Below are 12,409 nucleotides of genomic sequence, written 5' to 3' on the forward strand. Positions count from 1 at the left end.
AGAATGAGCTACTCTACCTTTAACTACATTTATAGAGGAAGTAGTCCATTCTGATAGATATTTCCTACTTATATGATGAGCTACCCTACTTGTAGCAATCTTCAGGTAATCATCGTTTAATTCATCTCATTATTGTTGACGCATGTTACATTTGAATTGCAACTACCAAGAGCATGAATAAATTATACAAAAATATAATATTCCTTTCGGAAGGACATGCAAAACAGTATTTTACAAAGCAAAAGATAATTAAATTTTACTGTTTGTCATATTCTGTGCAGATAGAACCCATTAAATCAATTTGTCTGTCTTGGAAACATACTGCATAATGTCAGATAGCAGGAAAAAGGGGGAGGGGTGAAACATGGCAGACAAATATTTTTTCATCAGGCAGAGATGTTTAATTATCACAACACACAAAAATGACAGCAATCTAATTCTGCAAGACACTGTTAATTTACGTATATTGGTTATATTATGTCATGTTATTTATTACAGTTTTACCCCTACCATGAAAATAAATTACATAAAAACACACAAACTACAAAGACAGATAAAGAAACAACTAATATAAGCCATGAGGCTCAGAGAGGTCCTGGCCAGCTTGATATCCTCTCTGGTGAGCGGGACTTAAGCACAACCGCTGGGAGTTTATACACTTTCTCATTGTTGTTTGGGTACACATCTTTACTCAAAACTGTTCTTACAGCCTCCTTTTCTGCAAAGCCGAAAGACACAAAACATGAACTAGCTGTCTGTCCAAATAAAAATCAGTAAGCAACCTGTCAAAATGCTCAAACATTCAAAGGCATTAGTTGATGCTAACCCTCCTCAGGTAAAATTCTGTGTAATTGCTGCAGCTCCTGGGGCAGCAGAGACTTTATCACACGTGACATCAGTGACTCTCTTTCCACAGTCGTAGTTGGTCAAATCTGATCTTTTCTGCTGAGTGTGCCTTTGCACAACAGTTGGAACTGCAACACACATAGGATAAGCAATTGATAGAAAGCAGTAGGCTTGGTGAATTGCAAGCACTCTTAACTGTGTTTAGGTCAGTATTTCATTTTTAGAATACAGTACCTATACCACGACAGGCCATGTTAGGATGTGTGCTGCAGCTGTAGTGAGAGTAGTTGCTCAGCAGTTCAGGTTTTTGCTTTGGCTGGCGGTAATTGTCCCTCATCTCTGTATCAGTAGAAAGCGGCATTTCACGCCTGCTGTGCAGAGGTGTAAGTCTTCTTTCTGCGTGTTTAAAATGACCATGTCCTGTCAAAGAAGTTCCACAACAAAAGGAAAATGAGCTGTAGAGAGAAATATTATTATTACCTGAGTGCTTGAATGTCAGCAGTTCAGCTGTTCTGACATGCTTTCATATACACAAGACTGAACCAACAGACTTGTCTACCTTGAGGCATACCCATGTAGTCACATCTGTAGATGGAGCTGTACTGTGCTGTCAAGGCCTTACGGATGTCCTCCTCAGATGGGGGACAGTTCCAAGGAAAGCTGACATACTCAGAGCTTTGTGTGGCGTCCCTAGGCAGCCTCCACATGATGAAAGACTTGGGGAAAATAGCTTGACTTAAAGGTTACGATACACTGTGAGAGGTCAAGCATGGCATTCACCTATGAATGTAAAATTGAGGCTAACACAGCCTAAATACCAACCTGACTGGGATGTGGGTTGTTTCTCCTCTGCCCTGAGGCGGTTCCTGTGCGAATGCATTCAGGTTTGCAGGCTGGCTTCCAGCAAAAATCCTTGCTGTACACAGTTGAACCAAAAGGTCTAGACTGTGAATTGGAGTCTATAAATGAAGTTGACGTTGGGCACCTAAATATGCATCAACATAGACATACAATTACACATACACAGAAACAAGCAAATTCTGCATGCATATTCAGAACTTTATCAGAAGCCCATGAATAGAACTTACAGCAGAATCTCTGCAGCTGAGTTTGGACGGTAGACAAATTGTCTTCTATGAGATGTTTCATATGGATCCCACCACTGTTTTCCCTCTAGAAGAAAATGACTATTAGATTGCAACCCTGAATTCTTGATATGTAGTATTCAACAGTTACTCTGGGCTACAGGTAATCTCACATTGCCAGACCTAAATTCAAAGCGCTGTGGCTACAGTCAATGAGCAGGGTGCACAATGAAGTAAAAAAACTATATCAATCGAGCAAATATCAAATTATGCAAAGATACGTAAACCTCTGTATTGTGACCCTTCTTAAAATATCTTTTAGTTTCCTTAAAAGATACCTGATATTTTCTGTAAGATAATTGTTGTACTTGCATCTTTACTATAAAGACAACTGTGCTTGACAATCTTATTGTTGGCTCATGTTCAGTCCTAGTTTTTCTTTTTTCTTTTTTCAATAAGTCAACAATCAGAGAGACTTTAGTAAGAAAGTCATCCTGAAACTACAAAAGTGAGGGGGACAAAAATAGGATTTTGGATAACCAGTGAAAATAACGGCTTTGCAGGTAGGAGTCAAAATTACCCCAAGGTGAAGGGGGGTATGAATAGGGAAATGACACTTCTACAATAATAATTACATTAGATAACCTAGCATATTACAGTAAAGCAAGATAATAGAAATGTAAGAAAATAATAAGATGCCTTCTAAAACAAATATAACGTGTTTTGCAATTCAAAAGTAAGTTAAATTACTTTTAAGTTACTAAATTAAGTTACTTTCAAGTTAGTTAACACATTTCAATCTTTACATATGCTTGGTTTAACATTACCTTTGGTTGTCATTGGTGACCACCTGGCGCTACAGTAGTTGTTCTCGGTGTAATGAAAACAGTTCACTTCATTGATGGCTTGCTAAAAAAACATAATTTACCACTGTGGATCCTAAATGTAAGCCTGTGTGTGTATAAAAATTAGAACATTTGGCTTCCAGGTATTGTTCTCATGTGCAGAGGCAGAGCTGATCCCTGATGCAGGCTGTTTCTAGGTGCTGTGGTTATGGAGACCTACAACATTTGAATGGCCACTGTCAGTGGCTCAGTAGGGGAGATGTTGCATTAAAAATTAAACACTGCCCAATATGGTTGACATACTGACAGTGCACTACAATTTGATTCTATGCTATAATCTTCAACTCTGGCCATTTCAGAGAGAAATACTGTACATTTACAGATATACTTTACTGGTTACTCTACAAACATCAAATACACAAAACATATATTATTGCACTCAATCTGCTTCTTTATTTCATGAAACACATCTTTTTGCAATTCATGATATACATATCTTCCAAATATGTACGTTTCTACAATTTTAGAGAAGGCACATTTCACTCCTGACTTACTCTTACTTCATAACTAAATAATCTTAATCTTTAAACCTGTCAAAATAAATATAAATCCTAAAATAAAATAAAATAAGATCCATCTTAACCAGTACAGCTGCTTATGTTGATTATCCGGTAATATAGCGTTACCATATATAGGCCTATAACACGCTAAATTAGTTAGGCCTATGTATATTTGATACTTTACGGGTAACGTGTGGGTTAATTGCACATTATATATTGTATATTGTAGTATAACTTTTAAGTTAACAATGGGTATTTATTCCACAACGCAAGTCTGCACCTCAATTTGAATATACTTGCTATATACCTGCATAACGTTACGTTAAATCTTTCCCAGGCGCTGGCTATTTGATATTCAAGTTTAGCGCCACCACCCCGTCGTGTTTTGGACAACCAACTGTACTACTTGCAACAAGCAGGACTGAGCCAGCGAGTGTCCAATAAGGTACTCCAAGGAGTTGACGGCAGCCAATGTTCAACAGCCGGAGCCCGACACACAAGACAAACACAGAGACATCCTCACAGCCGAGAGACCGCGCACCGACGGACGGTGCTTCTTCTTCCATTGTTTGATACGTACCGACGTAAAGCTGGCTTCAGGGGTAAGCATAATACATGTTTAACGCTAACGTCACTTATTAACAACGCGACTAGTATGTACTTGTTATGAATGAAGCCGTGGGCTGTGATAAGATTTGCACAGTATACAACGGCGTTGTAACCTTAACGTGCATGTTAAGTTGCATGACTGAGCTGGATAAGATGCTAACACGGTATCAAACTCTTGCTGATGTTCAACACTATCTTGCTAACTTAGCTGCGTAGTTACCTAACACTGACATTAACTTCCAAAACAAGGTGCGATAGATTAAGCCAATGACCAAGTCAACGACTGCGCTCGGGTTAGCGTAACGTCCGCTAATGTGTTGTGAGCTAGCCGACATAGCTAGCCTGCTATATGTTAGCATGGTAATGGTGGCTGGTTGGTCTGGCCGTGTTGCTATCATAAAAGCTAACCTTAGCTAGAAGGTGAACGTAGGTTAATACCGCTGACTGGTGCTGAGGCAGCCCGCCGGGTGCAGTGATGCAGGCGGAGCATCTTTCTTCGCCGTCATCGCCACTTTTATTGAAACTTTAAATCATTTAAACTGCATTATCCAGACAGGCCATTGAGGTTAAATATGAGGCCTGTTAAGAGGCGGGTGGGGTGTGATAGCTGTCCGCTAGCCATTGTTTGCAATCAAATCAGCCATTTTAATAATCGTCTCATGAAATGAGCACTGTGTCACGCCAGCTCGATAAAGCTAGTCTAGCTAAAAGGCTAACGCGAAAATCAAGAGGACACACAGCAAGAGCGGAGCCACAATAGCTAACAGCTAGCGAACAATCAAAGGCGGCGGAAGCTATTTTTTTTGGTATTTATCTACATGGTATTTAAATGGGAGGCTAACGTTACTAAATAATGGAGGTAACGTTAACACACTGCTGTTTTCACTAACGGTAACTCTGTAATATATCACCATGAATTCATGCTGGAAGTAAAGTACCAGTAAATTAATGTGTTATTGAGTGTAGCTAGTATTAAAGGAAGCATCATGTTGGCCTCTACATACAATAGCTCATTAGTCATCCCGAACACCCTCTCCCCCCCTCCCCCCCAAACAATAGATGGAACTGACAAAGCATCCAATTGACTAGGGAGATATTTAAATATTGCCAATGCTGCTGTATGATTAGACTTGGATACATTTATCTCAAAACACGTTTTCTCTCTTCTCTATTTAGCGATCCAAGATGGGAAAGGATCTGAGGAAGCCGAAAGGCAAAATGTCCTCATATGCCTACTTTGTGCAAACATGCAGAGAGGAGCATAAGAAGAAACATCCTGAAGCGTCTGTCAACTTTGCAGAGTTCTCCAAGAAATGCTCTGAGCGATGGAAGGTAAAATAAATAACACTCAATATCTGAATCTTATTTCTTTTTTTTTTTTAATAAATTACTCTCAATATCTGAATCTTTTTTTTTTTTTTAAATAAATTACTCTCAATATCGGAATCTTCTTTTTTTTAATTCTCTGAATCCAATATTGTCTTTCAAGAAGTGTATGTCTTCAAGATTGTTTGAAACTGTTTTTGTCTTCCCAAAGACAATGTCACAGAAAGAAAGAGGCAATTTTGAAGATATGGCCAAACAAGACAAGGTGCGCTATGAGAGGGAAATGAAGAATTATGATCCCCCCAAGGGCCAGAAGAGGAAGCGGTTCAAGGACCCCAATGCCCCCAAGAGACCACCGTATGTATCATAATCAGCTTGCTCCACACCATTTTTTATGACACTTAAGTGTCAAGTGGATTATGATACCTTATCTGAAACATTTTTCCCCACAGGTCTGCATTCTTCATATTCTGTGCAGACTTTCGCCCCAAGGTAAAAAGTGAGCATCCTGGACTTACCATTGGGGACACGGCAAAGAAGTTGGGAGAGATGTGGAACAGCTCATCAGCAGAGAACAAGCAGCCGTATGAGAGGAAGGCTGCCAAGTTGAAGGAGAAATACGACAAGGTAAATAGACAAAGCTGTTTTTTGTAAAAATTTTAAAAATCACATTTTGTTGTTTTTCAAGGTTTTATTTTACGTTGAAGCATGTAAAAGAGTAGGTCTCTCTCTATTGCTAAAAACACTGTTGGGCTCTCTACAGGATATCATTGCTTACCGTACTAAGGGCACAGTGGAAACAGCATCTGCTGCTGCAGCAGACGATGATGACGACGACGATGAAGAGGAAGATGACGACGATGATGACGACGATGAATAGATTGCCTAGGCATGGGACCTGAAGTTTTGTTTATGCCATATAACCCTAATATACTCCATACACCATCTTGAAATATGAGTCAGACCGACAAGAACATGTGTATATTTAATGTTTTTAAGATGTACAGTGTTATTTTTCTTTTTTTGTAAAGTTAACACTACATATCTTAAGTTTGAGATTTTCTAGTGGTAGTTCTTTATCCCCTGCCATATTAGGAGGACTAAACATCGAAATGAAAGAAACTAGTCTTTAGGTGTTACAACTCAAAAATGAGATTTCTGAGTTGGTAGTGTATTTTTCTTCATTTGAAAAATATTTTTTTATGTGCTGTACCAATGTCTTTTTATTGTTCTTTGAATACCACTCTAATATCAAAAACAGCTGTTGACATTTAAGAATGTCTTCAATAAAGGTCGTTTTTTGTTTTTTTTTAAGAAGTTTGTTTTTTCTTCTAATTTTAGTTATCGTAACATCTCCCAAGGCTACCTGTCAATTATCAAAGACCCAATGTGTAGAGCATGTAGCTGTTCAAGAGAACACATAAATAATTCAAACACTCTGGGGGTTGAGATTTTTCATTTGAAAAGAATAGCTGGTGGCTGCACAAGTGAATAAGTGCAACACAACACACAAATGCTTCCTGTTCTCATTTCTGCTGTCATATTACAGTATAGTGGAAAAGCTATTCTAAACTGGAAATGAGGACTAAATGGTAACCCGATTTTTACTCGGTTTCTGATTCGTTGTCTGAAGTGAAGCTGCCTCTGGATTAACAATATAAAGTTGGACTCGGGTAATGGCCAGCAGCAACATATGAACTCAAACATCGTACTACAATAATGAGCTTTTACGTAGTTTATTAGTTCCAAAAACAGTCTAATGTCTGTGATTTCGATAAGTGTGCCAAGTAGGTTTTCACATAGGAATTTACCTTGGTGTTTTGCAGCATAACAATAAACAGAGAAAATAAAAAGCATGGACTGCAAAGGTCAAGAAACAAATATAAAATAGAATAACGTACAATCAAAATGTGACAACATATTTATATTAAAAAAAACTGCAATATATTTTGCAGTTTTTATTATATTAAAGCTCTAAATGCTTTGGGAATGTGCAGAAGTTAACAGTATGAGGTACAAAGAATGTGTGTTATCTAACTGCCTGATTTCGCTGATGCTTCCACGGTTGAGACATTTTTCACAGCAGACATTTTGACATGTCATAGTAGGAAAAGCACAGGTGTATTCAAAACCATTAATGATGGCTGCATTCCACTTAGGAGAGACCCTGGTATTGTACATGCTGACTCACTGAAATAGCTTACTGGGACACTTGATGGAACTGAGCCATCGTTAAGGTTATCAATTTCAGCTGTGCTTTTCCTACTATGACAAGTCAAAATGTCTGCCATGAAAAAGGTCCATAGCCTTAAAAAGTGAGTGTAATCTCTGGTTGTTTATTGTACTGTGGTTTGTAGAACCTTAAGGTGGCCACCAGAAGGTGGCGCCACAATTAAGTAAACTGTACAGTATATGCAGTTAAAAGTTTAAACTATAGGTATTGTGTCACATGTAGTGGCCAGCCCACATGGACTTATAGGACACACACAAAAAATGATGTTGCAGTGGTGAGACAGTGGTCAGACATGAACATACCTCCATACCGTACATTATAAAACAAAGAACTTTGTCTTTTGTCCCAGGCATGAAATCAGCCAAACAAAAGGTTGCCTTCCAAAAACGCTCACATTTCTTAAAATCATTCATCATAGACTTATTTTCTACAGTCTGTCATTCATCCAGAAGAACCAAACAGAAACTAAGGACAATTTACTAAAGCAAATAGGCTATAAATAATATTATAATGAGCAATAAAACATGAAATTGACTCACCTAAATCATTCAGCAGACAAAGTATTTTCTTTTCAGTGAGACCAATACACCTGCCTGTTTCTATAGCTCATGGTAATGTACTGTACCTGAACTGTTGGCTAAATACGGCTTCACATGAGCTTCTACTAGTTATTTTTCATTTCACAATTTAGGTTTGTCCCAAACCAGTGTTGTAATGTAACAAAGTACAAATACTTGTTACTGTACTGTACTTAAGTCAAATTTTCACGTATCTGTACTTTACTTTGTTATATATATTTCTGGAAACCTTCCCTTTTACTTCACTACTTTTCCAAAATAAAATGTATACTTTTACTTTACTACATTTCCCCTAAGCGTTACTTGCAAGAAATGTTTTGTACGTTGGAGTGAAAGATTCTTCCTCACAAAAAATGAAAATTCTGTTTCTGTTTTTGTCTTTGTTGATGTCAGATTTTGAATTTGATGTTTAAGAAGGTGTGGAAACCCCGAATATTATGCTTTACTATAAGGAAGCCACAATAAAGTTCATAATCAAAGTTTTTCTTTACTTTTACTTTTACTTAAAATAATTAAGTACATTTAATATCAGAAAATTACTTTATATACTTAAGTACAGTAAATATGAGATACTTGCTTCTGAGGGATGCGGTAGTCAGACGGTCCGGTGGCCTACACTGCCTGGATCGGCCAAATGACAACGTTCCTCAAAAACAATCCCCACAACCGAACGGTAAGCAATCTTCCTCTTCTTTTCCCTGCCCATCTGAAACCGACACTGACTGTTTTGCTCCCGTCACCGGCTATGCACATCCCCCCACTCCTCGTCCGCTCTTCCCCCTAACCACAGTAATTATTGGGGACTCCATCACTAGAGACCTACGGTTTCATAATGCTGTCACACACTGTTTTCCCGGAGCCAAAGTTGCAGACATCCTGGCTAAAGTTATGGACCTGATACCCTCATTTCCGACCTCTATCAAACGCATCGTGGTCCATTGTGGACATAACGACATGTCCACTCGGATTCAGGAGTGTGAGCGCACAAGGCGAGACTTTACCACTCTCATTGAGGCTTTAAAAAGCACTGGGAAGTCGGTTTTTATTTCGGGCCCACTTCCATCTCTAGGTCGCGGATCATGCCTCTTTAGTAGACTACTCTCCCTTAACACCTGGCTCCAGCTCACATGCAACATTCACAAGATAGGTTTTATTGACAACTTCAATCTGTTTTGGGAACGTGGCTCCCTGTTCAGCAGGGATGGGATTCATCCCAATACATGCGGAAGCCAGATGCTACGTGGAAATTTGCACCACGCCCTGCATACCCAGACCTCTGATTGACTCACAAGCACACTGACCAGACACACTCTCCCAAAGTCAATAATCAGAGATACAGCGCTACACGCCCCTCTGTGCTCCCTTCAGAGCAATCACCCATTCATAATCCCATAACCACCGTGTCTGTCCCCCGACTGAGACCGTTTAAACAAAACACTAACGAAAGAGGTGCTATACTAAACAACCTAATTGGAATTAAAACAACCACTGCAACGATAGAACAGAATAGGAAAATCAAATGTGGACTATTAAATATTAGATCTCTGTCATTGAAAGCATTATTGGTAAACGAATTGATATCAGATAACCACATTGATTTATTCTGCCTCACCGAAACCTGGCTGGGCCATGACAAATATGTTAGTTTAAACGAAGCCACTCCTCCCAGTCATAATAATACCCAAATTCCACGAGGCTCAGGCCGAGGAGGGGGAGTTGCAGCCATATTTGACTCGAGCCTGTTAATTAATCCTAAACCTAAACTAAATTATAACTCGTTTGAAAGCCTTGTTCTTAATCTTCAACACCCAACATGGAAAACAGTACAGCCTATTATATTCGTTGTTGTCTACCGAGCACCAGGTCCATATTCTGAGTTTTTATCTGAATTCTCAGAGATTTTATCATGTGTAGTCCTTCAATCAGACAAAGTACTTATTGTAGGTGATTTTAATATCCATGTGGACGTTGACAGCAATAGCCTTAGTACTGCTTTCAATTCACTGCTAGATTCTATTGGTTTCAGTCAGAGGGTGCATGAGGCCACGCACTGTTTTAACCACACCCTCGACCTTGTGCTAGAATATGGCATCAAAATTGACGATTTAATAGTATTTCCGCAGAATCCTTTATTATCAGACCATTTTTTAATAACTTTCGAATTCCTACTACCAGACTATACGAAATTAAATAAAAGTTTCTACACTAGATGCTTATCTGACAGTGCTATAGCTAAATTTAAGGAAGATATTCCAACAGCACTTAACTCAATGTCATGCCTTAATATAACAGAGGACTGTGAGGAATTATGTTAACTTTAGTCCCTCCCAACTTGATAACTTTGTAGACGCTGCTACAGCCTGCCTACGGACTACTTTAGACTTGGTTGCTCCTATCAAAAAGAAGATGATGAAGGAAAGGAAACTAGCACCTTGGTATAACTCCCAAACTCGCAAATTAAAACAAATCTCACGAAAACTTGAAAGTAAATGGCGTTCCACCAAACTGGAAGAATCTCGTGTGGATTGGCAAGATAGTCTAAAAAATTATAGGAGGGCCCTCAGAAATGCCAGATCAGACTACTACTCAATACTAATAGAAGAAAATAAGAACAACCCAAGGTTTCTTTTCAGCACTGTAGCCAGGCTGACAAAGAGTCATAGCTCTGTTGAGCCATCTATTCATAGCTCTGAGCAGTGATGACTTCATGACCTTTTTTAATGATAAAATTATAACAATTAGAGAAAAAATTCATCACCTTCTGTCCACAGCTTCTAACGACTCACCATGGGGTGCAGGAGGGCTAGAGAGAACGATAAGACCTGATACTTATTTAGACGGCTTTTGTCCTTTAGACCTCCAACAATTAATGTTAAGGGTCTCTTCAGCTAAGCCAACTACCTGTCTCTTAGACCCCATTCCAACGAGGCTACTTAAAGAAGCACTACCCGTGGTCAATACCACATTACTAGATACGATCAATATGTCCTTATTAACGGGTCACGTACCGCAGTCTTTTAAAGTAGCTGTGATAAAACCTATTCTGAAAAAACCCACCCTCGACCCTGAGGTCTTAGCCAACTATAGACCTATATCTAACCTCCCGTTTCTCTCCAAAATCCTTGAGAAGGTAGTCGCTAATCAACTGTGTGACTTTCTGCATATAAATAGTCTATTTGAAGACTTTCAGTCAGGATTTAGAATGCATCATAGCACAGAGACGGCACTGGTGAAAATCACTAACGACCTTCTAACTGCTACTGACAAAGGACTTGTCTCCATACTTGTCTTATTAGATCTTAGTGCTGCATTCGACACTATTGACCATACCATCCTCTTACAGAGACTGGAACATTTAGTTGGCATTAAAGGAATCGCACTAAGCTGGTTTAAGTCCTATTTTTCTGAGCGATCCCAATTTGTTAATATTAACAATAAACCATCCAAATACGCTAAAGTTAGCCATGGCGTTCCTCAAGGCTCAGTGCTTGGACCAATTCTATTCTCTTTATATATGCTTCCTCTAGGCAATATTATTAGGAAACACTCAATTAACTTTCACTGTTACGCAGACGACACCCAATTATATCTGTCAATTAAGCCAGACGAAAGCGGTCAGTTAGCTAAACTTCAACAAAACATTGCCAAAATCAGGAACATCCTCTCGCAAAATGATGCTGAAAAACTAGTCCATGCATTCGTTACTTCCCGGCTGGACTACTGTAATTCTTTACTATCAGGCTGCTCAAATAAGTCCCTCAAGACCCTCCAGCTGATCCAAAATGCTGCAGCACGTGTTCTGACAAGAACTAACAAAAGAGATCACATTTCTCCTGTATTAGCTTCTCTGCATTGGCTTCCTGTAAAATCCAGGATTGAATTTAAAATCCTTCTCCTGACCTACAAAGCACTAAATGGTCAAGCACCATCATATATAGAAGAGCTCTTAGTACCTTATTGTCCCACTAGAGCACTGCGCTCCCAGAACTCAGAGCTACTTGTGGTTCCTAGAGTCTCTAAAAGTAGAATGGGAGCCAGAGCCTTCAGCTACCAGGCTCCTCTCCTGTGGAACCAGCTCCCAACTTGGGTTCGGGGGGCTGACACCGTCGCCACATTTAAGAATAAACTGAAAACCATCATCTTTGATAAAGCTTATAGTTAGGGAGTGAGGAGTTGCAGCATAGTAGAGTAGAGTAGAGGGAGGCAGGAAGTACAAGCCCGTTCCGGCAGGGGAGAGTACGAGCCCGGTCCAGGGCCCCTCTCTTTAGCCTGCCTCTCTTAGTTATGCTATTATAACTCTAGACTGCTGTGGGAAGCTCCTTCCAAG

General features: G+C 39.3%; 2 protein-coding genes across 2 annotated transcripts; one reads left to right on the forward strand and one right to left on the reverse strand.

Moving 5' to 3' along the window:
• Nucleotides 1-292: 292 nt before the first annotated feature.
• Nucleotides 293-3,750, reverse strand: LOC116048340 (testis-expressed protein 26). The gene is given in 9 exon segments (XM_031297383.2): nucleotides 293-718; nucleotides 827-885; nucleotides 887-974; nucleotides 1,081-1,266; nucleotides 1,406-1,562; nucleotides 1,669-1,831; nucleotides 1,935-2,019; nucleotides 2,759-2,840; nucleotides 3,644-3,750. Coding segments are annotated over 9 exon segments (960 nt in total). The 5' UTR covers nucleotides 3,650-3,750; the 3' UTR covers nucleotides 293-584.
• hmgb1b (high mobility group box 1b) lies at nucleotides 3,681-6,580 on the forward strand. The gene is made up of 5 exons (XM_031297384.2): nucleotides 3,681-3,938; nucleotides 5,122-5,277; nucleotides 5,483-5,628; nucleotides 5,724-5,898; nucleotides 6,035-6,580. The coding sequence occupies exons 2-5, from the start codon at nucleotides 5,131-5,133 to the stop codon at nucleotides 6,149-6,151; spliced, it is 585 nt and encodes a 194-aa protein (XP_031153244.1). The 5' UTR covers nucleotides 3,681-3,938; nucleotides 5,122-5,130; the 3' UTR covers nucleotides 6,152-6,580.
• The last annotated feature ends 5,829 nt before the right edge of the window (nucleotides 6,581-12,409 follow it).

Source organism: Sander lucioperca, chromosome 5 (genome assembly GCF_008315115.2).
Source record: "Sander lucioperca isolate FBNREF2018 chromosome 5, SLUC_FBN_1.2, whole genome shotgun sequence".
Classification (NCBI taxonomy): domain Eukaryota; kingdom Metazoa; phylum Chordata; class Actinopteri; order Perciformes; family Percidae; genus Sander; species Sander lucioperca.